At 44.8% G+C, this 25,403-nt stretch overlaps 1 protein-coding gene across 15 annotated transcripts in view; it reads left to right on the top strand.

Moving 5' to 3' along the window:
- NHSL2 (NHS like 2) overlaps positions 1 to 25,403 on the top strand; it is a 302,976-nt gene that overhangs the window by 218,978 nt on the left and 58,595 nt on the right. For 3 of the 15 annotated variants that reach the window (XM_086388886.1, XM_086388888.1, XM_086388894.1), the window contains exon 1: positions 10,340 to 10,828. The exons of the other annotated variants lie outside the window; for them this stretch is intronic. In XM_086388886.1, coding sequence (XP_086245012.1) covers positions 10,786 to 10,828 — 43 coding nt within the window. In that variant the 5' untranslated portion in view covers positions 10,340 to 10,785. Of the gene's footprint in view, positions 1 to 10,339; positions 10,829 to 25,403 lie in introns of those variants that run through there. 15 annotated transcript variants of the gene reach the window in all.

Genomic DNA, 25,403 nt, shown 5'->3' on the forward strand with positions numbered 1-25,403 from the left:
GGGTAACTTTCTATGTAACTGCTGGTACTACAGCTCAGGACAGTTACTGACTGCCATTTCATCTTTTAAAAACTGCTCTGCATCTTCAATGCCAGCTCCAGTCCAAGGTCATCCTGGAAGCAGTAACTACTGGACCAGCTTCTGGCTGCCTGAGAAGGGAGTCTCATGACCGATTCTTCTCTCTCTCGCTCCACCTCCTGCCCTGCTTCACTTCTCAGCCCTTGGCTTCCCCCAGCACTGCACTTGCACACTCACCATCCCCAGGCAGTCCCAGAAGCCTTGGTTGAACATTCATGCTCACCCGGCTAGCTAGAGAAAGGCTGGTTAGCCTCCCAGGCCCAAGCTGCCCACAGACTGGTCAAAGAGAGGAGGGAAGCACAGGAGACAGTCAGCTAGTGGTCTAAGGGAGGGAGCAATGCCTTAATCATGGGAGGCAGTCTGTCCTGTGGTTACTAGGAAATGCTTCATGGAGAAAAAAACACCTCCTCCATTGCCCACCCTTACATGCAGATTTCTTTCCTCAGAGCACTGTCTCAGACCTGTGTCTCCTCCTACTCTACACCCTCTCCCCTTGTGGTCGAGACCACACCCAGAGACCACCTCCAGAAGCTTGGCCTCCAAATCTCTACCTCCAGCTCAAACTAACACAGTGGATTGCTCCATCTCCATCTGAATAGTACACAGGGGTTTCACACTCAGCCGAGCACATCTTCTTGTTCCACCCTCTGCCCCTGCAGAGAAGCTCCCCTTTCTCTTTTCTATTTTCACTTGCTGACACCATCATCTCTCCAGGAACCCAAACTAGACACCTGGGAGTCAGCTCCTCTTGCTCTCTCATCTCATACTTAAACTCATCCACCCACCCATCCATCCATCCATTCAACAAGTTTTTACTGTCGAGTCTTCTCTGAGACCTGGAAACCCCTCCTCTTATCACTGTCAGTGTCTGAGTCCAGGCCTTTATTATCTCTGGCCCATTCCAGAACTAGGCTCCCTGCCTCCACATTTGCCCTTCTCCCGGCCATGCCTAGCAAAGTCCCCAGAATGATCTGCCCTGCACTCCCTTGCTATGAACCCAAAGCTTGCTAATTTCAGGAGGGGAGGTCAGGATTGCTCCCAGCATGTACTCAGTGCATCCCAGGTGGCCCAGGAGATCATTTGCAGGTGGTATAGACAAAACTTTTTTTGCCTTTCAGAGTTCTGGGCATATTTTAATGTGCATTAGGAAAAATACAACTAGTAAATCCAACCCACAGTTACTCATATATTTTTAATTAGGGCAAGATTAAGCATTTTTAGAGTAAATCTCTTTTAATAAAATGGCCAAGTAAGTAAATAGCATAGGTGGTGCATGAAAAAAGTTGAGAATGCAAAACAGTATTGCCTGAGGTTTGGAAAGCACCAGTTTCTAGGGTAAAATATATGTTCCTTAGCACAACTTAGAGACCTTCCGTGATTAGACCCTGCCTGCCTCTCTGGCCTTACCTCCTTTCACTTCCAGTTGAACTTGATATTCATCCATCTTGAATCACTTGTGGTTTACCAAATACACCATGCCCATTCAACATGTCCCTGCTTTAACAAGTGCACTTTCCTCTGCCTGGATCCCTGCCTCTAACCACCTATCTTCTCTTGGCAATTTCCTAGCCATCCTTCAAAACCCTGATTAGGTGTTACCTCTTCTTTAAAACCTTACCTGACCAATCTCCTTCCTCCATACAGAATTAATTAACAGAGTTTATCCTTCATTCCTCTGTACTGATTTGGGAACTTGTACATAATTTTATCATCGCTGGCATTGTCTTTTTTCCAATGTGCTTTTCTTTTGTCTTTTTAAAAGTAAGGCCTTTTATTTTTAAGAACAGTTTTAGATTCACAGAAAATTAAAGAGAAGGTATAGAGATTTCCCACATACCTCCTACCACCACACATGCATAGTTTCCCCCACCAGAGTGGTACATTTGTTATAACTGATGAACCTACATCGACACATCATAATAACCCAAAGTCCATAGTTTACATTATGGTTCACTCTTGGTGTTGTACATTCTATGGGTTTGGGCAAAGATATAGTGACATATATCTATAGTTACAGTATCATACAGAATATTTTCACTGCCCTAAAAGTCCTCTCTGCTTCACCTCCATCTCCCCTCCACCACCACCACCAATCCCTCTAGCAACCACTGATCATTATAATATTAACATAGTTTTGCCTTTTACAGAATATCATATAGCTGGAATCATACAGTATGTAGCCTTTTCAGATGGTTTCCTTCCAGCATTGTCATTTTTATGGTTGCTGTTACATGCTTATATGCCCTAGTAAAATGTGAGCTTTTCTAAGATAAGGCCTAAAATTGAGCTTCCCTGGTAGCTCAGCTGGTAAAGAATCTGCCTGCAATGCGGGAGACCTGGGTTCGGTCCCTGGGTTGGGAAGATCCCCTGGAGGAGGGCATGGCAACCCTTTCCAGTATTCTTGCCTGGAGAATCCCCATGGACAGATAAGCCTGGTGGGCTACAGTCCATGCTGTCTCAAAGAGTTGGACATGACTGAACAACTAAGCTCGGCATAGCAAAAAACTTATTTACCAGAGGTTGGAGGAAAACTGTTAACCAGGTCTTGGAAGGCTTCGGTTCTGATTTCTCTTGGCTATGAATGAGCAGTGTGATCTTAGGCAAGTAATTCACCTCTGCTACTCCCATCCTTCAGCTGTAAAGCTGTAAATCCTTAAGGGGGATTCTTATCACACACACCTCTCCCCAAAACTGCCAAGGGGGCTTGGGAAGATATGATATGAGATGCTAGGAGAGCTTTTAAAAAGTTGAGATTGCTTTTCAAATGAAACAAGTAATTGTAGTTGTAGATAGAAGAATAGCGTGGGTCTTGCCCTGAGAATGGAACCAGAAGTGAGCTTTGTATGTTTGGGGGACCATGGGGAGCAGCCAGTGCAGTTGCAAAGCAAATGGAAGTGGAGGGTGGGGGCAGGGTAGTCATAGCATGTGGAAACCCACCATGACCTTAGAGCATAGGTTGCTTTGACTCTGAAAAGACTTGTCTACCAGGCTCCTGAGTTGGAATTGACATCTCATCAACTTTCACACCCCTTTCACTTCTTGAGTGAGTGTAGCCATGTTGCCCTATGAATATGTATGGACTTTAGGGGAGATACATGCTAGCGCCACCCTAACTACACAGCATTTACATAGCTGTGCACATATGAACCATCTATATGAACAAGTATCCCACAGAGAAGAGACAGGGAACCAATATTACACACGTACTGTGTGCCAGCACATTTTTTATTGACGTATAGCTGATTTACAGCATTGTATTCATTACTGCTGTACGGCAAAGTGATTCTGTCTTACATATATATGCATTCTTTTTTAATGTTGTTTTCCATTATGGTTTATCATAGGATATTGAATATACTTCTCTGTGCTATACAGTAGGATCTTGTTGCTTATCCATTCTGTATATAAATGCCAGCATGTCTCATTTACAACTTTGCTTAACCCTCAGAACAACCTCCAAGCAGGGACTGATTTTTTTTCGGGGGGGGGGGGTTGTTTTTTGGAAAACGATAGAGAAACATTTTTTTTATTTTGATAATTCTCACATATTGCATTCAATTTCCCATTAGTATAGCTCCTATTTGTTCTGTGAAACAGTTTTCAAAAATGGTTCGCCTGAAGGTGAGATGACAAGTCACAGTCTTGGACTTGATCAATCTCTCCTTGTAAATGACCCACACCAAGTTTTACTGCTCCCTCCCCACCCCCATCCCCACTTTCCTCCTCCAGGTACCCCTCACCTTTTCCCCCAGAATGCCTCTAACCTGTACCAGCTGGAGCTAGCCTCTGCTCATGGGTGGTCTTGTCTCTGCTGGGCAGGCAGGGACTATTGATGCCATTTTACAGAGGAAAACACTGAGACTCAGGGGTGAGCTGCCTCATGGTCCAATAAAAAAGAAGTTGTAGAGGCAGGACTGGAAGCCAAGCCTGTTGGACTGTCAAAGCTTGTGCCTACTGTGCCATGCCACGTGCTTTTCAGCATCTTTGCATCTGTGACAGGAGTTAGTAGTAACCCTGGAGACCGGGTGCGGTGAAGGGTGGATTCTGCAGTTCTATGCTGATAAGGCTAGCAGATCTCTATAGCAACAAGGACTGCAATTCCCAGCCTTGTAGAAGTCCCACCATATATCTGTCTAATGACATGTTTTGGTTGTTGGAATAACTGAACTCATTTGAAGCTCCATGTTGGTTCCAGAAGCTAGAGCTGATTCCTGAGCTAGTGAGAAAGTAGGGGAATTCTTGAGTTTAAGCCCAAATTGGGCATTGAGAAGGGCTTCTAATGTGGAGATAACTGATATCATACTGATTTCCACCTCCCTTTCCACCTCACCTTGCTCATTGTCAAGCAGCAAGGTGACCTGTGCTTCAAGATGAAGATGAGTCCACCATTCTCTCCTCTGTACCTAAAAACAATGGAGAAACGATCTCATTGCATTTACCAGGCATTTTTGTAGTTGACCTAACCCTTTCATAGTCCACAAACTTATGGAATCCTCAAAATCTTTGATTTCAGTTTGATGGATGCTGAAGTGGCAGAGACTTATAAGGGAGTCAGGTAGCCTCTATTCACCTGGGAAACCTTCTTCCCAAAGGCATAATTCCTAATCCAATTTAATGAGCCCATTGGAAGGTATGGAAGAAATTGAAACTCTAGGCCACCAAACAAAATATTTCCTGGTGCTCCTCACCTCCCACGAATGAGAGACATGTTGAAGGTATGGCATGGGCCCTGGGCTTAAGGCCAATGGTGATACTCCCACATTCCTTGGACCAGAACTAGAAGAAAACAAAAATTGGGTATAAAAAATTACAGTAACCCCCCCCATTGTCAAATAATAGGATAATGGCTAAGTAAATCTGATGCAGCCAGCCTCACTGAAGTGCAGTGGAGTGCTAAAGAGCTAATTATGAAGACAGTTGAGCAACATGGACAGTGCTTATAGTAAAGCGCAATATAACATGCAAATGGCATGATACAAAATTTTATCGAGGCTGAGCTTTACAAACCCTGTAAAAAAAAAGCATGTCTGCACATGAGGGAGGATTGGAATGGTATTTGTGGAAAAAGCAAAACTTAATTTATTGTGGGTGGCAGGCTTATTGGTGAATTTTTCTTTCTAGACTTCCATTAACGTTGTTATAATGCTTGTGCAAAGAAAAATAAAAACCATTAACATATAGAACAAGCACCCTGGCAAATCATTCTGTCAAGCTGAGAGACCAAATCGTATCATGTCCCTGAGCCAACAAAGAGAGTTGAAAGACGTAAATGCAAAAGTCTGCGCCTCTTTTTACAGAAAGAAGCAGCCACAGGGAACGGGGAAATGTGTGGATTTAGTGTGGGAAACCTCAGGTTTGAATTCAAGCTCTGACCCTAACTTAGGGTCTTCAGCAGAAGTAATTTCACTGCGGTAGCCTCAATTTCTTCATCTGCCACAAGAGGATAATTGTAATCACCACCACCACTTTACAGGGCTGTGGTAAGGAACCAATGGTGCAGGATGTTCTGAAGGGCTTTTTGTGAGGTGTAAAAATGCTGCACAGTGTAAGCCTTATCATGGTAGAGATATAAAGACTTGGAAACAAAAGTAATAGGTATTGTTTGTCCCTGTTCCACCTCAGTTGACAACAAAGCCAGGCTGGGCCTGTGCCGCTGGATGGTTTCAGATGTCTTCTCTGATTATAGAATGCCAGTGAAATGTGGTCAAGCATGTGAGGCTTTCTGGTTTTAGCCATTGTTGGGGAATATCTGGGGCAATGTTATAGGTTTTTCTCATCTAAAATGTTTAAAATTCATGGAGAGATGAGAATCATGGATGTAGAACTTGGTGAAGACTTCCACAGCTCCTTGGGTTCTCAGCCAGACTTAGCCACCTACTAGCTGTAGGCCTTTGGGCAAGGGACCTAAGCTCTCAGAGTCTCTGTTGCCTCCTTTATCTGGCAGGATTCACAGTGTCTCCCTCATAGGGTGGTTGTGAGGATGAAATAAGATGCTGCGTGCAAAACCCCTGGCACATAATAAGCAAGGAGAACAGGTGTGCTGCCATCATCACTGTCTGAAATTGTCAGAGGAAGAGAGGTCTCTAGGGATCACCTGATTCCAAGCTTCTCAATGGGTGCTGAGAGGGGTCTGGAGGGAGTCTTGTGGGAGCACAGTGTGTACATATTATAATATTTGCATGTCAATGTTGAAAAGTCTTCTATGGGAAAAGTAGGCTTTTTGTGTATCGTGGTGAGACCTGGTTATAACCCCGTAGACTCCCACAGACCTTGCATTTTATAGACCCACACAAGTGAGGTGATGTGCCCACAGTCACCTAACTACAGGGATGAGATTAATGTGGGCCGCAGTCCAGCTGCTCTCTGCCCCTGCCCTCACCCGTACTGCTGTTACCACTGCCCAAGAGATGTCTTCATGGCCTCTGGGATTTCCTCATCACCCTGGTGGAGACACCCTGTGCCACGTAGCCACAGCCGTATGACCAAACTAAGAGAAGACAGACAAAGCTTTGACATGGAGAAGAGGCAAGAATGATGCTTGAGATGATGAAGAAAGATGCCCCTGCAATGTGGTCCTGCATGCTGACAGGTCAGCTCTGCATCATCCCCAGGTGGTACTTCCAAACAATCTAGGCTGACATGGCCTCCTAAGTGCCATCTGCATCCCTGTAGAGTAAATGGTCTTTGGAGAAAGATGAAACCTTCATCTTTCTCAACAGCAGATTTTCTATTTAAAAAGTCAATCTCCTATCAAATTCTCCAAGAGCACAGATGGAGGGCTGTGGGATCCCAGAAGTGAGATGAGGCTCCCAGTTGCTCCCTGCCATTCGAGTGGAGCATGTTATCCACGTCTGGTTTCTGGCATTGGGGAGGGTAGCACAGAACCACCTCTGTGAATTCCTTTTGTGGAATTTGTAGACTTGGAAGTTGGTGGGGAGTGGGTGCAGTTTACTGATTAGGCCCTTTAGGCTTGACTCAGAGATGTTCCCACCTCCAGTGCCACACAGGAGATAAAAGGCACATACTATGTCTTGCATAGTGCTCCTCTGAAATAGTCTCACCCACCTAGCAGCCTGGGACCTTACTCCTGCTTCTGAGAACCTAACTTCAGGGGCCTGACTCCTGGGATTTCTTTTTTTTTTTTTTTTTGAGGCTATAATTGACCTTTCTTTAAGTACAAAATGACAACAAAACAGCAACAACAAAGACAATAAAGCAGAAACACAGCAGAAAACATTTTACATATGCCTAGAACAATCAAGGAAGAATACATAAAAATACAATAATAATAGGATAATTTAAATAATTCTTTTCAGTCCTGGAAGCTCTAATGGGCAAAATGGTGAGGCTCCAAACCCAGTTAACAATAAGGTTGGACACACACACAACGCACACACATCTACACATACACATATACAATTTATATATATATACATATATACATATATATGACTTTGTACCCTGAAAACAGAGAATCACTATTTTCTAAGAACTGATGGAATAAAAATGGGCCTCATTATCTCCAAGGCTACAAAATTAGAAATGAATTAAAAATTAGAGGAAACTCATAAAAATCTCCTAGCTACCTGTTAATTTTTTATCTTATTTAAACAATTTTTGTAGAAATCACAACTAAAACAGCAGAAGTTAAAGAAAATTGGGATTTCTGACTTACTTTCATTGCAGAACATTGATGCTCCCCCCCATCTCTTTTTCCAGACTCTTGATTACCCCTGTCCCTCTACCATGGATGTCTTCCTGGACATCTACTCCCACCTTTGGTTCTGTCACCAACTCCTTCCTCTTCTCTGGATACTTCAGGGCCTGACCTAGGGGACAGGAGCTGTATGATGAAGGTAAAGGGCAAAAGGGGGAAGGGTGAGATCTCTTTTGGTGGCCACCCAAGCCAGAGTCCTGATCCAGAGAGCCCAAGGTCACACCGCTTGTTCTGAGGATGAAGACAACCGCCATCCCCATCATCATCAGGCTTCCACCACCACCCCCCAAAATGAAGTGTATGTTGTAGAAACTGACACACACCAATCATTTCCCTGCCCAGGGGCAATTGTTTGCCTTGACTCCAGCCAGAAGAACACAAAAACCTGAGTTGGGAGACAAAAGGCAGATATCAGCTGAGACTCTAATTGTGGAGTCTTCCCATCCCAAACAATGTGGCTTCAGTTATGCATGATGGTGGCCCCCTATCACAGCAACAGCAGCTATAGCTCCAGCCTAGAGGAACCCAGGTGAGAAGAAGCTGCCAAGGGGGATGACAGACGCCAGGGTGAGCCAGGCAGGCCAGGGATGATAGCCGATGGGAGACCAAGTTGACCATCAATGCTTTTGAAGGGGGGCCCTCCTGAGCCTTAGGGAGAGACAGTGGAAGACAGGCCAGCCCCAACATTGCTTCTATTGAACTAGGCAGCATTCTGAGCACTTTGCAGATATTAACGCATTTGATCCACACAACAACCTGATGGTGTAGGTACTTTTATTATCTTCTAAAGGGATATATAGTTTAGAAACTGTCGATTATGTAACTAATCTATAGATTAGAAACTGAGGATCAGAGAGGGTAACTTGCACAAGGGCACACGGGGTTCGAGTGCAGATAGTAGGTATCTCAAGTCTGTCTTCTTAACGACTCTGCTAAGCTGCCAACATAGGAGAGCTAAGCCTGTCAGGCCAATTTGCCTTCAACCCACTAGCTGGGCTAAGGCTGGACTTCAGTCTCTACTAAGAATTAGTGTAATGATTCCCAACCTGAGGAGATTTAGAACACCATCAATGCCTAGTCTCCACGCCTGAGAAATTCTGGTTTAATTGGTCTGAAATGAAGTCCAGCACACAGGGGATATGGAGGATAGGGTGAGCAGCAATTTTGGTGAGAGCTCCTCAACTTAAAAACACACAGCACCTCTCCCATCCTGACAAACATCTAACTCCCAGCCAGAGCTCTGTCACTCCCTCCACCTATGGCTTTCTTTCCTCTCTAACCACAGCCAGACTTCCTGAGAGTTGTCCCCCCTCCCCTCCCATTTCCCTCCTTAACCTGCTGCCGTCTGGCCTCTGCAAGCCGGCCTTGCCAAGGCTACTACCCCTCTTGATACTGCCGCAGCACACATTCACTGCTTGGTCCTCAGCCTACTTAAATTCTGGAATGCAATTCCTGATGTCAATTGGTCCTTTCTCCGAGAAGCTAACCTTCTCCCAACCTCCGGGTCACAAACCCATTGTCCTTGTCTGGAAATTTCACATCAGTCTTTTTAGATGGCTTTTTTTCTCAAGCCATACAAATATTTCCTGGGGCCAGGGCCTCCAGAGATCCACAACCCTGCCCTTGAGAAGCTGAAAGTCAGCACAGGAGGGATTCAGTATCCTCGTCCTTGAGGTGACAAGGTGGTTCCTCAAGGGGAGCCGCCCAACTCCTTCCCTCAAGCTGCTTCCCTGTCTCTTTGTACTTCTGGCAAAAATAGGAAAGAGAACAAAGCTCTGGCTAGGTCTTTTCACTCTATGAGCGAGAACTCTCAATACTTCTCTTCCAGTTAAAAGCCGGTTACTGGGACAGGGTGCAGGCCAATGCCTGTGCTCTTTTTGCCAGAAGAGTCATGGAGTCCCTCTGCAATGAGCTTCTGGCGTGCACGGATTGTTTCCTGGGCCCTTGTGTTTCTAAACACACAGAAACAAATTGAACAAAAATGCATTTTAAATGTTTTAAAACCAGCGATTCTCTCCTGTTTGTGTCCTCGGAAAATAGGCTTTGCTAGCATTTGCAGTACTGATTCTAGAATGCTGGAAGGGTGGAGATGGGAGAAGCAGTGAGGGAGGCCAGCAGGGTTCTCCACCTGATGCTATGGAGAGAAAAGGTGGACTCTGAGTCGCATATTCTCTGACTGTTGGGCCTTAGGAAAACCCCTTTCCCTCTCAGAGCTTCAGTTTCCTCCCCTGGTACTGGGACCCATCATCATTAGCTCCTCTGTCTGTGGCAAGGATGCTGGGAGATGACCCCTACCTGCTGGAGGCACGATACTCTGCTGGAGTAGGCACTCCCTAGGAGTTGTGGAAGCTGAATTGAATTGTGTTCGGCCATCATGCACAGACTTGTTCTAGGCCAAGAGAGAAAGTGTGTGTGTGCAAGAGAGATTTGCAAAAAACAAGGCCTATCTCTCTGCACGTCTCTCCTCTGGAAAGGAAGGGGCCCGCACGGTGACAATAGACCAGGGGCGCTGACTCAGACAGCCAGTTCCTGCTCATTTCCCCTCACCGCAGGACGGCCACCGAACGGGAGGTCAGCCCTCCGTGGGGCTCTGAATCAGGCCTTTGGCTGAGAACCTTTCCTAGAGAAAGACGAGACCAACTCACAAACAGGTCTCTCTGTGAGAGGACGGACTGGACCAGTGTGGCTGTGGGCAGGCAAGTGGGGGCAGTGGGGAGTGGAAAAAGAGAGAGAGGAAAACTCACTCTTTGAATCCTGCATTGCTTTCCCTGGGCTGGGCGGCCTAGAAACAACTTTACGGGCAACAGAGCATGTGACTGAAGGGGCCAAACTGACCCGGCCAGGGTGCTGGGAAACGGGGTTCAGGAGGAGTCGCTGGGTGCCCACGGAGGAGCCCAGGAAAGGGATTCAGAACAGCGTGGAGCTCCTTGGCTCCCTGCCCCCAGTGTGGAGTTGCCGGATGTGGAGTCTTAGTCGTCCACACCGCTAGGATGGAGAGAGCCGAGGCTATCACCCTCTTCTGGAGCCGGGGAGGTGAGTCGCATGGAGGAGGAGCAGGTTCACGGGCTCAGCAGAGGTGGCATGGGGAGGAATCAGCGCTCGCTGAGGGAGAGGGTTGAGCACTCGGAGGTGTCCTGAAGCAGCCTGGACTGTTTGGGGGAACATAGGTCCCTTTTTAGTCCTAGAGGCATATGAGGAGGGACAGGCTAACCACTTGGCAGAGGGGCTATAAAAGGAATTAAAAATTGGGTGGCTCTGGAGGAGGGGAGGGTGGATGTGATCACATCCCAACCCTGATAATCTGGCATTCTAGAGGGATAAGAAAAGTGACTAAAGAATTGTTAAGTGTGTGTGTAAGAAACACTCTCTCATCTTCTATAGATCGACTTAGCATGCTCTCTGAAGCCTTGTCCCTTGCATGGTGGAAAATGCTGTTTCCGTCACCCTCAGGGCTTTACCCAGCTCCTGGACTGCTGCTAAAATGCTGATTTTTTTCACAATACCGACAGGGAGGACAGGGAGGGGCAGGAAAGCGGTGTCTGTCGCTAGTCATCTGCCAACACAGGTGACTACTAAGGGACCGAGTGCTTGCTAAGTGCAGGTCAAGCCAGAAGTAGTGGCAGTAGGGTGGAATCAATTTCAGGGTCCTGAGCCACACCAGGGGGCTCCTCTCTGTTTTGTGTGACAAGGATGTTACCTGCCCTTGACAATGTTCCTGAAGATCCAGTTACAGCTGCAGAGGTAGCTAACAGGAGCAGGAGTTGGCCCTCTGTGGCAGACTTCAAAGGAGTTTATGAGCTAAAGGAGTTTGAAAAGCAGAGTGATGGCACTGTGTGAGGACTACATGCTGTTTGGCATGGAGAAGAAGCAGAGGGAAAGTGGTCTTTCGTCTTCAGGTCTTTGAGGGTCTGTCACAGGGTGAAGGGAATTGAGGGGGGCTCAGGAGACAGAGCTGTGTGACCTATGGACAAAGACAACTTTCTAACAGACTCTTGCCTTGCAAAGAAGTAACGAGTCTGAGTGCCTTTGGGAAATCACAGGGTGAGCCCTTGAGAAGACAAGGGCAAGTGAGAGCTGGCCTTCTTCCAAGGAGGAGCGAGGGGGGCACCAGGATTACCTGGGCTCCCTGCTTTCACTCTTGCCCCTCTCCAGCTCATTCTCCACTCTGCGGCCAGAGTGCGACCTTATAAAACAGCCCCAGCTGCTCAAAAATCCTCCAATGACCGCCCACCACCCACTGGTGCAAGTCCAGATTTATTTCTCTTCTCTATTGCCTCCTTTCTACTCTCTAAAAACAGTGCAGAGATAAGATCGTTTCTCACTCTAACGCAGATCTGACATTTCATAAATCTATGTCCTAGACAGCTGGAAAGGGCTATATTTAACCTTCCGCCTTGTAGCTTATAATGGAGGGACTCGCTTCAGGCGCTGCCTTCTAATGCTGCTGCAGGAGACCAGTGCCTTTTCTTTGTTCTCTGTAAGACCAAGACCACAGCCAGCCTCTCCCTCCAGTGGGGGCAGGCCATTTGCCCCAGAGCATCCCCCCTCCCCTCTGTCTCTAGGTGAGGGACATCCCTGTCCCACCCCCTGGAGTGTGCCCCCTCAGCTTTCTTATCTGCAAATACCTGAAAGACTCTTTAGGAAACCTATAACCCAATATGTGGGACAGCAGATGAGCTCAAGAATAGGACAGAGGACAAGGCCAGGAGGCATGGGCTGGGCTAGGCAGGGGAACCAGTAGCGAAGAAAACATCTCATCAGAGGTCTTGCTGTGGACACAGAAAGGGGGAAGGGAGTAGTGCTGAGAATGTGCTGTGGACCCTGTATACGATATTTTGCACGCATTGCCTGGTGCGATCCTCCTAGCAATCCTAGGAGGTAGGTACTGATAGTACCCACCACTGTCTCCAGTGAGGAGATGGGCTCAGAGTAATTTAGTGACTTTACCCAAAGTCAGACATAGCTGGAAAGTGACAGAATCGGCATTGAACCTAGGCCTGTCAAACTCAAAATCCTCCCCTGCTGAGTAGGAACTGCCCTTTGGAGCAGCTCTCCCTCATTTCCTTGCGTGTCTGCAAATGCTGGAGCCTCTTGAAGGCTCTGTCCATGCTGCCCATCACGCAGGCCCCAGGCCCACCTCAGCCTCCACCCCTAGCTGCTGAACCCAGCCCAGGAGATCCGGTCTTTTGATGGTGCCCCCATGCTCTCAGGCCTGATGGGCTGACTTCCCCCATCTCTGCTTCCACATTCTGTTCTCTTCTGCCTTGCAGGTAGCAGCTATTAGGACCAGGAGTCTCAAACAATAAGCTTGTTTGAGAAAGAAATACGATTCTTTCTTCCATGTCTGCCCCCTAGACTGCTAACACTAACACCCTCTGTGGCCTTAGACAGATTGTGTCCCTGCTCTGGTCTCAGTTTCCCCAGATGTAAAGTGGGAAGATAGGATGTTCTGTAAAGGTACTCCCAGTTCTAAGAGCCCAGGTTGCCCAAGATCCTGCCCCTCTCCCAGCCCCACCCTGCTGCTTTCTCTCACACAGTGTGGGGAATGATGGTCACCACAGGCACTGGTTTGGAAACCTTCCCTAAGCCAAATGAAAGGACAGCTACATCAAAGTAACTGCCCCAGTGCCAATGGACAAAACAATCAAGTGGTACTAACAACCACATTTGTAGGGCACTTTATTGTTTATACCAACCGCTCTCACAGCCAGCAGAGTGCTAAGGAAGGGGACTCCAAGGTGATTGCGATGGTACATGGTACAGCTTTAAAAAACACTAAATTACATGGTGAGAAAATGATTCTTGCTTCCTTCTCTTTTCCAGCTTTCTGATTACATCAAGGGAAAAAGCTCAGTGTGATGCTATTCTTCACCCTCTGTAATGCTTGCTAATCTTCTTTTGGAACAGAACGAGAGCAGGCCTCAGGCTCAAAGACAGTGACAGGCAATGATATCTACATAGAATTTAATTACTCTGTTCTATTTCTTTGTATTTATTTTTACAGTTACTTTCTATTTCTGGCAAGTGTTATTCTTTTTGGTTCTTGGGTGCCATATAAAAAATTAATATATATTTCTTTAAGCAAAAAAAAAAAAAAAATTCACATTGAGAAAAAGACAAATAGTAAATACAACCAGCGGTGCCTAGATATGGCAAAACTTGTGGAAGTGGTTCCTAAATGGTGGAAGCTTGGGCAACACTGAAAGGCGGCATTCATTCAACACCAAGATCCTCAGTGTGGCCCATGGGGCCCTGCACAGTTTGCCCCTGCTAGTATCCCAGACTTTGTTGTCCCTTATCCCTTTCCTCCCACACCTTATTCCCTTTCATGCCTGCCAGCCTTTGCACATGTTGTACCCTGTGCCTAGAGTGCCTCTCCCACATCCCCTGTCCACCCATCAAACTCTAACTCAGCCTTCAAGACTCAGATTAAATGGCACCTCCTCTAGGGAGCTTTCCTTCAGCTAAGCACTAAGTTCATTTATTTCTCTATTATAGTGTCTCTCTCTGGGCTATGTTTATTTTCTTCTAGGCTAATATCTTCTACCCTATTGGTTCCAAATGCATTTTATAGGAAAGAGAGAGAGAAAGAAAAATGTAACTGTGAGAGAGGAGTGTGCACAGCTCCTGGGATCGCTTGGAATTGAGGCTTCCCAAATGCTGATCCAGGGCCTACAGAGGCCACAAAGCCGACTGGGGGCTGCCTCTGAGGGACAGTTGCAGGCCACATGTAGAATGTTCATTGGTGTGCAGGTGCCTTTGAGATCAACACCTGGGATCTAAGAGAAGACAGCAGGATTGGTTCAAGGAAGAAGTTGGGCTGGCATAGCTCATGACAGCCTCAGCTGACCATGAGGAGCTCTGGAACTGGGTTGGCCCTTCAGAGTTGTTCTGAGTTAGGGTGAGTGAATCAGACATTGACATCAGCCCATATGGACCACTTATTCGATGCAGGCTGGCCCCAGGGAGGGAGCACAGTCTTGAGCAAGGCAGCGTGGGTCTGAGGAGGCTGCTGGGCAATCCTTGAAGAGGACTGTCAGCCAAAAACACTCAGTCCTAGGCAAGTATGTGAAGGAGGGGTATCACTGTATTCACGTCAGGACCTTGTCTTCCCCATGGGACTTCAGTGCTGGGAGGGCAGGGAGAATACTACAGTGGTTTAAAGGGCAGAATGTAGCTGTCAAGAGTTGGAAACTGGAAGAGTCTATTAATGTTCATTTAAAAATGAATGTCCGAGTATGAGGTTCAAGGCAACGTGCTTAGAAGCAAACAAGTCACAGGTAACTTCTGGTAGAATTAGGGTGACAGATATGGGAAAAAAACCTATTCCAGAACAACATGTGTAGAGCAATGTGTACCAAAGACCATGTGGCCACAGCATCTCGTTCTTGCTTCTGTTGGAGGCTTTAGCTTACCACCCTTCTGACAACCCTCTAAGGCATGAATTCTTGTCCTCACTCAACACATGTGAAAATTGAGAGCCCCAGATTTGCTCTAAAACTCACTGCCACTCAGATCCCCCAAGCAAGCAGCACTAAACCACCCAGCCCCTCTCCAAGCCACGTACAGTCCTTTACAAAATGCTTATTACATATCTTCTATCTTGTCACAGCACTGTGAGGGAGCAAAATAAGGGCGCCAGAAAAAAGTTGTTTTTTACCTTTATTTTCTTAACCTGCCTGGTATGCTTTCAGATATATTCTGATCATATTTATAACAGTGACATTCTTTTTTATTCTGTTTTTTTCCTACACATTGTTAACCATCTGTGAAATTCCTCCACTACACTCATCTGGTCTTCCATATTTTATCTCAAAAATGAGAAAATTATGATCAAAATCCAGTTCATCCCTTTTGTGCTGTGAGTGGGGGAATTATATTGGTTTTTTTTTTTGTTTTTTTTTTTACTTTCAGCCTTACTCAGAAAGGCAAAACTTTCTTGGTTTGAAAAGTTAAAAATGTATGAAACCAAGAATATCTCTGATTCTACATGTGATTAATACTCTAGGAGAAGTGTTCTGTGGGGGACACTGTAGAGTTTGAGTAAAAGACCACTTAGGAGCAACTAAAAATCCCCCTTGAGGAGCTGGGTCTTGGGCAGGGTTGCTGCTCCTTGCTCCCTCTACCACCACTCCAGCCTGTGCCCTCTCCCCACCTTTGTGCCCACCATCCTCCTCAAGCTCCAGGCTGAGGTTTTTCTTCTCTTCATTCACAGCCTTAAAGATTTTCTGTCAAATGATGATGAAGGCAAATTTTGAAGCTGCCCCCCCCCCAATTCTAGCATCTCTCCCAATAGATTCTATTGTAGTCTCTCTGGTCCCAGAGTTCATCTAAAGCAAAGCTTTTCTCTAGAGTTTTCCAAGCAGAAGCTGTCACATTGCAGAGAACCAACAGTTGCTCTGTGTTGCACAGGAGAAAAGTCTCCATATGTTCCCAATGAAAATAAAGATTTACACGATCTGTGTCCATGCCTAGCCCTGTGTGATACTGTTTGCCATCACTATTACGGAACCATAATTAAAATTTCCCCTCTCATTATAACTGCTAAAATACCATGCTGGCCTCATGGGCTAAAGAGAGCCGTCCTTTCTACTCATTTCCTTGACTTCCTTGTAGGGAGCTTGCAATAAACAATAGAAGCTGAAGTGAGGTACAGGAGTCAATTTTGTTTTAAAGATTAGCAAGGTAAATAGATCACCCTTATTGAAGTGTAACTCTCAAAAAATTAAAAACATGACTCTCATTGAAATATATAGTGATCACCTATCAAAATTTTATTAAACTCATTGATGAAATAAAAAGCATTATGGTAAAGCTGGTTTTAATTGAAATGAGATTTTAGCAGTTCCTCAAAAAGTTAACTATAGAATAACCATGTGATGATGTGAATTCGCTCAGTTGTGTCCAACTCTTTGCAACCCCATGGACTGTAGCCTACCAGGTTCCTCCATCCATGGGATTTTCCAGGCAAGAGTACTGGAGTGGGTTACCATTACCATATGAGCTAGCAATTCCACTTCTAGGTATATATCCAAAAGAATCAAGAATAGGGATTTGAACAGATACTTGTACATTAATGTTCATAACAGCATTATTCACAATAGCCAAAAGGTCCATTGTTCACAACCCAAATGCCCACCAATAGATGAATGAATAGACAAGATATGGTATATCCATACAACGAAACATTATCCATCAGTAAAAGGGAGTGAAGTGCTAATCCATAGCACAGTAGGGATGAACTTGAACACATTATGCTCAGTGAACGAAGCCAAACACAAAAGAAATATTGTATGATTCCATTTATGTGAAATGTCTAGAATAGGCCAATTCATAGGGACAGAAAGTAGACTGGAAGTTACCAGGGGCTGGGAAAAGAGGGAAAGGGAAATTACTGCTTAATGTTCTTGTTTGGGATGATGAAAAATTTTGGAAATGGATAGTGGCAATGGTTGTACAATATCATGAGTGTAATTAATGCCACTGAACTATATGCTTGAAATGATTTTAATGACAATTTTGTGCTATATATATATAAAACTTCATTAAAAATAGCAAAAAAAAGTGTGAGAGGCCAAAAGATATTGGAATTTTCAAAAGAATGCTGGGATAAGATAAAAAGCTGGATACAAAACTAGTTCTACAAGATAACAAAACTGTAATCTTTGGGGCTATTTTTTCTATTAGACAGAAATAATTTTCATTTCTACCAGGCAAAAATCACTTGTAACTTATCAATCTTCTACTAGCTAATGTTTAACTTTACAGAGTGGGCCTTAATTAATACTGAACAGTCAAACAACAAGGATTTAGTGTATAGCACAGGAAATTGTATTCAGTATCTTGTAATAAACTATAATGGAAAATAACTGGAAAACAAGACTATAGATATATACAGATATATGTATAGCCAAACCACTTTGCTGTACACGTGAAACTAACACAATATTGTAAATCAACTATACTTCAATTTAAAAACTTTTAAGTAGTGAATAGTCAAACAATCACGTAGATGATGCTCTCCTGTGTTCTTGAAAGGGCATTCAGTAATATATTTTGCCGTGTCAAGTTTCAGATAATTCTTAACACTTCAAATAATACATGATGAACCACAGCTCTCATATAAGTCTCCATGAAGAAAACTTAACTTTAGTTTCAAGGCCTGACTCTCATGGCATTAACATCTTGGTGACATCTTCTGGGTGGCACCCAGCAAGTACAGTCTTTGGCTACTTGTCAGGCTCACTTCAGTCCATGCTAAATCCAGTATGAATCCACCAGGCTGGTCTTTCAAAACATCACTTTCACTGTGTCCCTCCTACACACAAAACTGAAATCACTCCTGATATAGTCCACACTTCTCAGACTGGTTCACAGAAGCCTCCGGAATCTAGCCTGGCTCGAAATTTGAAAGAAAGCTTTTAGGTTTCATTGCCCTCAGTCCTAGTCAAGTGGGTCTCTCCAAACTCCTTGCTGAGTTCCTGACCTTCCCTTAGGCAGACACTCCCATTTTATGTCTCTGGCCCATCTCTTATCCTAATGGGCTTATGGCAGTTTCCCAAATTTCAATCATCCATGTACTGCTGTCACAAATTTTGTTTGCTATCTGTACTGTTTTCTGATTAAAAAAAAAAAAAAAATGACTCTCTTTTAAAAAGTTACTTGCCCAAAGCTGCAGGTTTGATAGGCTGTTTAAAAAAGAAAAATTCACTGGTGTACCGCTTCAAATCACATTTATTTCATATGTGGTTGTATTCTAATTGTTCAGTGTGTTTGGCCTCCCTTGAAGATGGTAACTCCTTGAGGACAAGGACTATGGTTCTGGTGTCCCTCATCACCAGCGCTGGCCTAAGCCCTTGGCATGTACTTACCACAAAACCTTTGGTTGACTGAGTAGCTGTCTTCCTTGATAAACTTCTTCTCAGAACACTGCTGACTTTCCCTCGGTCCCATTAGTGTGCAGAGAAATGTTGAAAATGTACTCCTGGTCCTCCAGGGACGTATATTCTGGCTGGAAAAACAAAATTAGGTGTTCTTGGTGAGTCCAGCAAATGTAGCTTCCCCCTTGTCCATTTTCTACTTATGTTACCTTGAAGAAGAAACCTCCCTGCCCCTGAGTTTCCTCATCAATGAAATGAAAATAGCAATGATCATACCTGCTTTGCCTCCCTCATAGAATGGATGGGAGGCTCCAATGAAGTGATAGTCATGTAAGCGCTTTGTAAATAAGAACATGATATCTATATTTTAGTTAAATATTTCCGTAAAGTTTCCATAACAATACAAGATGGCCAAATGAAAAATGTCATAAGGCAGTTTTCCAAGCTCCACATGAGTCCCTCTGGTACTCACTTACTAATGGGCAGAATGGTTCCAGAAGGCTTCTTGAGATGGGCCATGAAGCAAGAGCAGAAGGTCAGTAAGGAGTGGAGGTAAGGAAAGGGAGCAGAGATAGGTGTGGAGCATGAGAGAAGCAAATTGAATAGGGAAGAAAAACAGACACCTGCTTGGGGCTGATGAGGAGTGAGGAGGCCAGTTGGGATATGCAAAACCATATCCCAACTGGAGCAGTGGGGGCAGTGGGAGAAACGGGGAGGTGAGCCACACCTGGAGGCCTCCAGTGCCAGGCTAAGGTGCTGGGCCTTCCCGCCATGAGGTCACTGGGCAGCTTTTGAACAGAGGAACAATCTAAATCAAGCTTTAGAATGCAGCTTTCTCTAAGATCGGATTTCTTGTTTTCCTCATGATTTATTTACCATATGTATGTTTTTATTATGAGATAAAATATAGTCATTATGCCAAAAAATCACAAGTAAATCAACAAGTATTTAGGGGGTAAAAAAAGTTCCCCTCTTATCTCTCCTCCCTCTCCCCCTAGCCACTCCCAGTCACTTTCAGAGACTACATCTGTTCTTTGCATGTTGTGACTCATTCTAGATCTTTTCCTATGAATACGCCCGTGGATGTGTATCTTTTTACGTAAGTGGGGTTCTCTTATACATCTTGTACAGAGCCTTGAGATTTTTAACCTAATATGTCTATGGACAATTTCTGTGGCAGAATCTCTTCTGAATGGCTGTGTAGCATTCCTTAGTAAGACTATATTGCAACTTGTTTAACCAACCCCTTGTTGATGAAGACTTCTGCAATTAATTTTGCTTTTTCTTTTTACTTTCGTGTCTTTAAGTAACACATGCATGTGGCAAAAGAAACTCAACAGTAAAAAGCAGGAAAAGTAGTTATCCTGACTATCCCTAACCCCCACCCCCACTTTATTAGCTCCGCTTGCAAGAGGCAACCACAGAGACCAGTAGTTTGTGTGTCCTTCCAGAAGTGATCTATATACCTGGAGATGATTTATGCATATACATAGATCACTTCTATGTATGAGAGAGAGAGAGAGAGAGTGTGTGTGTGTGTGTGTGTGTGTGTGTGTATGGAGAAGGAGGGACTTTCCAGGTGGCAGTAGTGGTAAAGAACCTGCCTGCCAATGCAGGAAATGTAATAGATGTGGGTTTGATCTTTGGGTCAGGAAGATCCCCTGGAGGAGGAAATGGCAACCCACTCCAGTATTCTCGCCTGGAGAATCCCATGGACAGAGGAGCCTGGTGGGCCACAGTCCATAGGGTTGCAAAGAGTGGGACATGACTGAAGTGACTTAGCACATGGAGAAGGAGAGAGGGAGGGGGGCAGAGAAGGAGAGAACATTCTATATCAGCGCATATTTTAGCTGCATGATTCTTCTTAATGGCCGCAGAGTGTTTTATCATGTGGCTAAACCACTGTTTATCTAGCGTATCTTCTATTGAAGGGGTTATTGCTAGTAGTTTGCTATCGTACATAGTTTTATTTGTTTGTTCAGTCGTTAAGTCATGTCCGACTCTTCACAACCACATGGACTGCAGCACACCAGGCTCCTCTGTCCTCCACTGTCTCCCAAAGTCTGCTCAAAGTCATGTCCATTGAGTCCATGATGCTATCTAACCATCTCATCCTCTGCTGCCCCTTTCTCCTTTTGCCTTCAATCTTTACCTGCATCAGGGTCTTTTCCAATGAATCAGCTCTTCACATCAGCTGGCCAAAGTATTGGAGCTTTAGCATCAGTCCTTCCAATGAATATTCAGGGTTGATTTCCTTTAGGATTGGATGGTTTGATCTCCTTGCTGTCCAAGGGATTCTCAAGACTCCTCCAGCACCACAATTTGAAAGCATCAATTCTTTGGTGCTCAGTCTTGTTTTTTGTCCAACTCTCACATCCATACATGACTACTGGGAAAACCATAGTTTTGACTATATAGACTTTTGTTGGCTAAGTAATGTCTCTCTGCTTTTTAATATGCTGTAGAGGTTTATCATAGGTTTCCTTCCAAGGAGCAAACGTCTTTTAATTTCATGGCTATAGTCACTGCCTGCAGTGATTTTGGAGCCCAAGAAAAAAAATCTGTACATAGTAGTATAATGTATGTCTTTGTTCACTTGCCTTCATGTGTACTTTGCCTCTAGTGTAAATTCCTAGAAGTGACATTGTTGGGTAAAGTTCAGTTCAGTTCAGTCACTCAGTCATGTCCGACTCTTTGGGACCCCATGGACTGCAGCACACCAGGCCTCCCTGTCCATCACCAACCCCCAGAGGTTGCTCAAACTCATGTCCATTGAGTTAGTGATGCCATCCAACCATCTCATCCTCTGTCGTCCCCCTCTCCTTCCGCCTTCAATATTTGGGTACAAGGAACACATATTTACACTTTTGACAGATAATGCCAAACTGTCCTCCCAAGAAGTTGTTCCAGTTAACCCTTCCACTAGCTGTGTGAATCCTGTCCCCGTATACCCTCTCCCCATCATGGTGAGTAATAAAAATTTTTTCATGTGTGCCAGAGGAACAGGATGAAAGCCTAAGATGATGGGGTGGGAGTGTCATCAGGGAAGGCAGAGATGGCCCGGTTGTTCGCCATGTTCCCCATGGGTATGGCTGAGACTCATAACAGCCCAACGGTGCTTGTAACTCAAAAACATCGTGTCCCCAAGACCTTAGGCGTCTAGTGGCACCCAGAAATTACCCATGATCCACAAACCCATGTGATGCAGTCTTGGATTGCCCGAAGAGATCCTTTGTGGTTCTTGCCACCCTCTTACAGCTTCACACAGAACCTCTTCTGGACTTCTTCATGTACATCACCAGCCAGGACCAAGAAGCCTGGATGACATTCTGCTAGTGAGCAGAATTTTTCACCCACTGTTCCCAAATTCACATACACACACACACACACACACACACACACACACAAGGACTACCTATAGAACTCAACACCCAGGTTCAGAATGCAAGCCCAGGCCTTGGAAAGCACAGCTCACGTGCGGTCTGGGTTCCCAGACACTTGAGGTTAATCAGTTGCAAGAACAAGGGTGTGCCTCAGTTTCCTTGGGCAGCAGGCCATGAATGTGAGGATTCATGCATAAGTGAAGGAGAGGAAGTCAACTCCAGCAGCCACTATTCTTCACACCTAATGCCTCAGCAGTGCTTTACAAGACAAGCAGTGTCTGCCACTTCTCCCACTCAGTTGCTCTCTGCCATTCCCTCTCCTGCTGTTCCCTGTGGCTGTGCTTTACCTGCTGCCTGTGGCTTCTGCTTACTGCTCTCTCTCTCTGGGCTTCTGGGCCACCCCCACAGCTTGTGCTCGCCTGTCTGTGTGTTACATCACATTCCCCAGGGAAGGCATCTCCTAGGGTCAGTTGGTTCCTCTGCATTCTGGAGTACCTGTCTGTCTGGGTCCTCACTGCAGAACCCTCACAGCCCACCGTGTGCCCTCAGAGCCAGCTGGCAGATGACTTCCCTTGACTCAAGCACAGGCTTCCTAAATTATTCAGTCACAACCAAAAGAACAGTGCCTGGCACAGAGTAGCCACTCAATAAAATATTTCTTGAATGAATAAATAATAATCCGGAATCAAGAAATCACTTCTGTACACTTTGTTCAGAAGGGGCTATGGGTGAGGCAGGCGCACAAAACATTGTGGGACCCCTCTCTAAGGTCACATTTAGCAAATTAATTACCTGGATTTCTGATATACTTCTGTCTCGAATGTAGAGGTGCAATATTATAAGGAGAAGAATACAGACAAACCTGAACTCAAATCCTGACTATCACTAACTCTGCAGCTTTGGGCAGGTTCCTTGACCTCTTCATGTCCTTACCAAAAAATGAGCCTCATAATATATCTGGGGCTTCTCTGGTGGCTCAAATGGTAAAGAATCTCCTTTCAGTGCAAGAGACGTGGGTTTCATCCCTGAGTCAGAAGATCCCCTGGAGAAGGGATTGGCAACCCATTCAGTATTTTTGCCTGGAGAATCCCATGGACAGAGGAGCCTGATGGGCTACAGTCCATGGGTCACAAAGAGTCGGACACGACTGAGCGACTAACACTTTCACTTTCATAATACATTTATCTTACGGTGTTATTAGGAAAACTAGTCTAGACAAAGAATGCAGTGCCTAGTACTTAAAGGTGTTTAAGAGGCATTATCTATTGTGGTTATTAAAGTCGTTTTAAAAAGTTAAACCTTCTGGCTTTATCCACTAAGCTCCCAGTAAATGAGAGCATGCTTGCAATTTTAGAGATATGCTTGAATGTCTCAAGTCAAATTCTCCCAGGCACCACAAACATTTCCTCTTATTGATGTTTGTTACCAAAAGAAAAAGCCTTTTCTTCCTTTTCTTTCTGTTTGGCATTTAGCTTTGAAACAAGGCAAGTCATCTCATCAATTTCCAAATGTTCCTTTCAAATACTTATGAATTCTGTCTCCTTCTGATAGTTCCACAACCTGAGTTCTAATTTATTCCTTGGACTACTTCCCTATTTTTTTAAAATTGATTTCCAAGAAAGGCACCTTCCCAGCAGACTGGAACTCTAGTCAGGTCTCCAAATGGCAGGAGTGAGGATATCTCCATCTAATACATCAGCAGTTATGTCACCTCCCTGGTACCTGGCCCTGTGCTGTGAGCAACATTATTTCTTCAGTCCAGGAGTCAAGGTAGTAGGTGAGAAAGGGACCGCTTAACATTGCTTTCTTGCAAACTCTATTCTCTAGGGTAGGGGTCCCACAAATTGTTCATCTGCCCCGCTCTACACTGATGGACGTTGAGAATGTTTCTAGTTTCACCCAAGGGCCAACAACGGGGTGATAAGCATTCTCGTACATACATCTGTGTATATACTGGGGCTTCCCAGGTGGCACAGTGGTAAAGAACCTGCCTGCCAATGCAGGAGATGCAAGAGACTCAGGTTCGATCCCTGGGTCAGGAAGATCCCCTGGAGAAGGAAATGGCAACCCACTCCAGTATTCTTGCCTGGAAAATCCCATGGACAGAGGAGCTTGGTGGTATACAGTCCATGGGGTTGTAAACAATCAGAAATGACTGAGCAATTGAGCATGCACATGTATGAATACTTACTTAGTCTAGCTTTATGAAAGTGCAGTTACTGGGTCAAATACAGTATGAATAGTTACTTTGGATAAATATCAGAATATTGCCTCAAAAAACCTTTTAAAATTTACACTTCCATCATTTACCTCAACTATTGCATGCCTGGGTATATATCCTAGAAAAACTCTCATACAGGTAGACAATGACACATATGCCATGAATGTTCATGACAATGTTGTTTACAAGAGTAAAAGCTTGAAAAACAGCAGGAGGACAGATAAATAAAATCATTGATTATTGTGGATTAAAACAGTGGAATACTACACAGCATAAAAATGTCTGAACCAACATCAGTGTGACTATTTCTCACATATCTAATGTTGAACAAAGAAAGCACACTGTAGAAGGATATATACAGTTCAGTAATAATTTGTATAAAGTTTAAGGATGTGCAAAACAATACTGTGTATTGTGTATTGTTTACGAGCATATGCAGAGCATATTTTTAAACGTGCATGTGAATCATAGCCTCTCAAGTCAGGGGATGGCTGCCTTTGGGAGGAGGGACACAAGAGGCTTCAACTGACCCTGTAATATTTTATTTCTTTAAAGAAAATATTCCAGGACAAATACTGGGAAATGAGTTGTTCCTAATACTTTTCTGTATGTTTGAAATAGTTCAGCATCTTCAAAACAGAAGGAAAGAAAAGCAGGGCAAAGATTCCCTCTACTCTTTTTGTGAAGATGAGAAAACTGAGGCTGAGACAGGTTCACAGCCCCTCTGGAGTTCACCCTTTCGTTCAGGGGCAACCAGTACACCAGAGAGACCAATAACCCCTATGAGAATGGAGCTCACACCCTGACTCACTGAGAACTTCCTTCTGTTTCAGACTCCAGTATAAATCCTTGAAGTAGATTGCTTGGGTGATAACATTATGATGCTTGACTTCCTGACCTAAGAAGGTGACCACTGAATTTTTGCTGCTGCTGCTAAGTCACTTCAGTCGTGTCCGACTCTGTGTGATCCCATAGATGGCAGCCCATCAGGCTCCGCCGTCCCTGGGATTCTCCAGGCAAGAACACTGGAGTAGGTTGTCATTTCCTTCTCCAATGCATGAACGTGAAAAGCAAAAGTGAAGTCGCTCAGTTGTGTCCGACCCTCAGTGACCCCATGGACTGCA

This window comes from Bos grunniens, chromosome X (genome assembly GCF_055505025.1).
Source record: "Bos grunniens cultivar Pamir isolate PY7600 chromosome X, Bosgru_T2T1.0, whole genome shotgun sequence".
Taxonomy (NCBI): domain Eukaryota; kingdom Metazoa; phylum Chordata; class Mammalia; order Artiodactyla; family Bovidae; genus Bos; species Bos grunniens.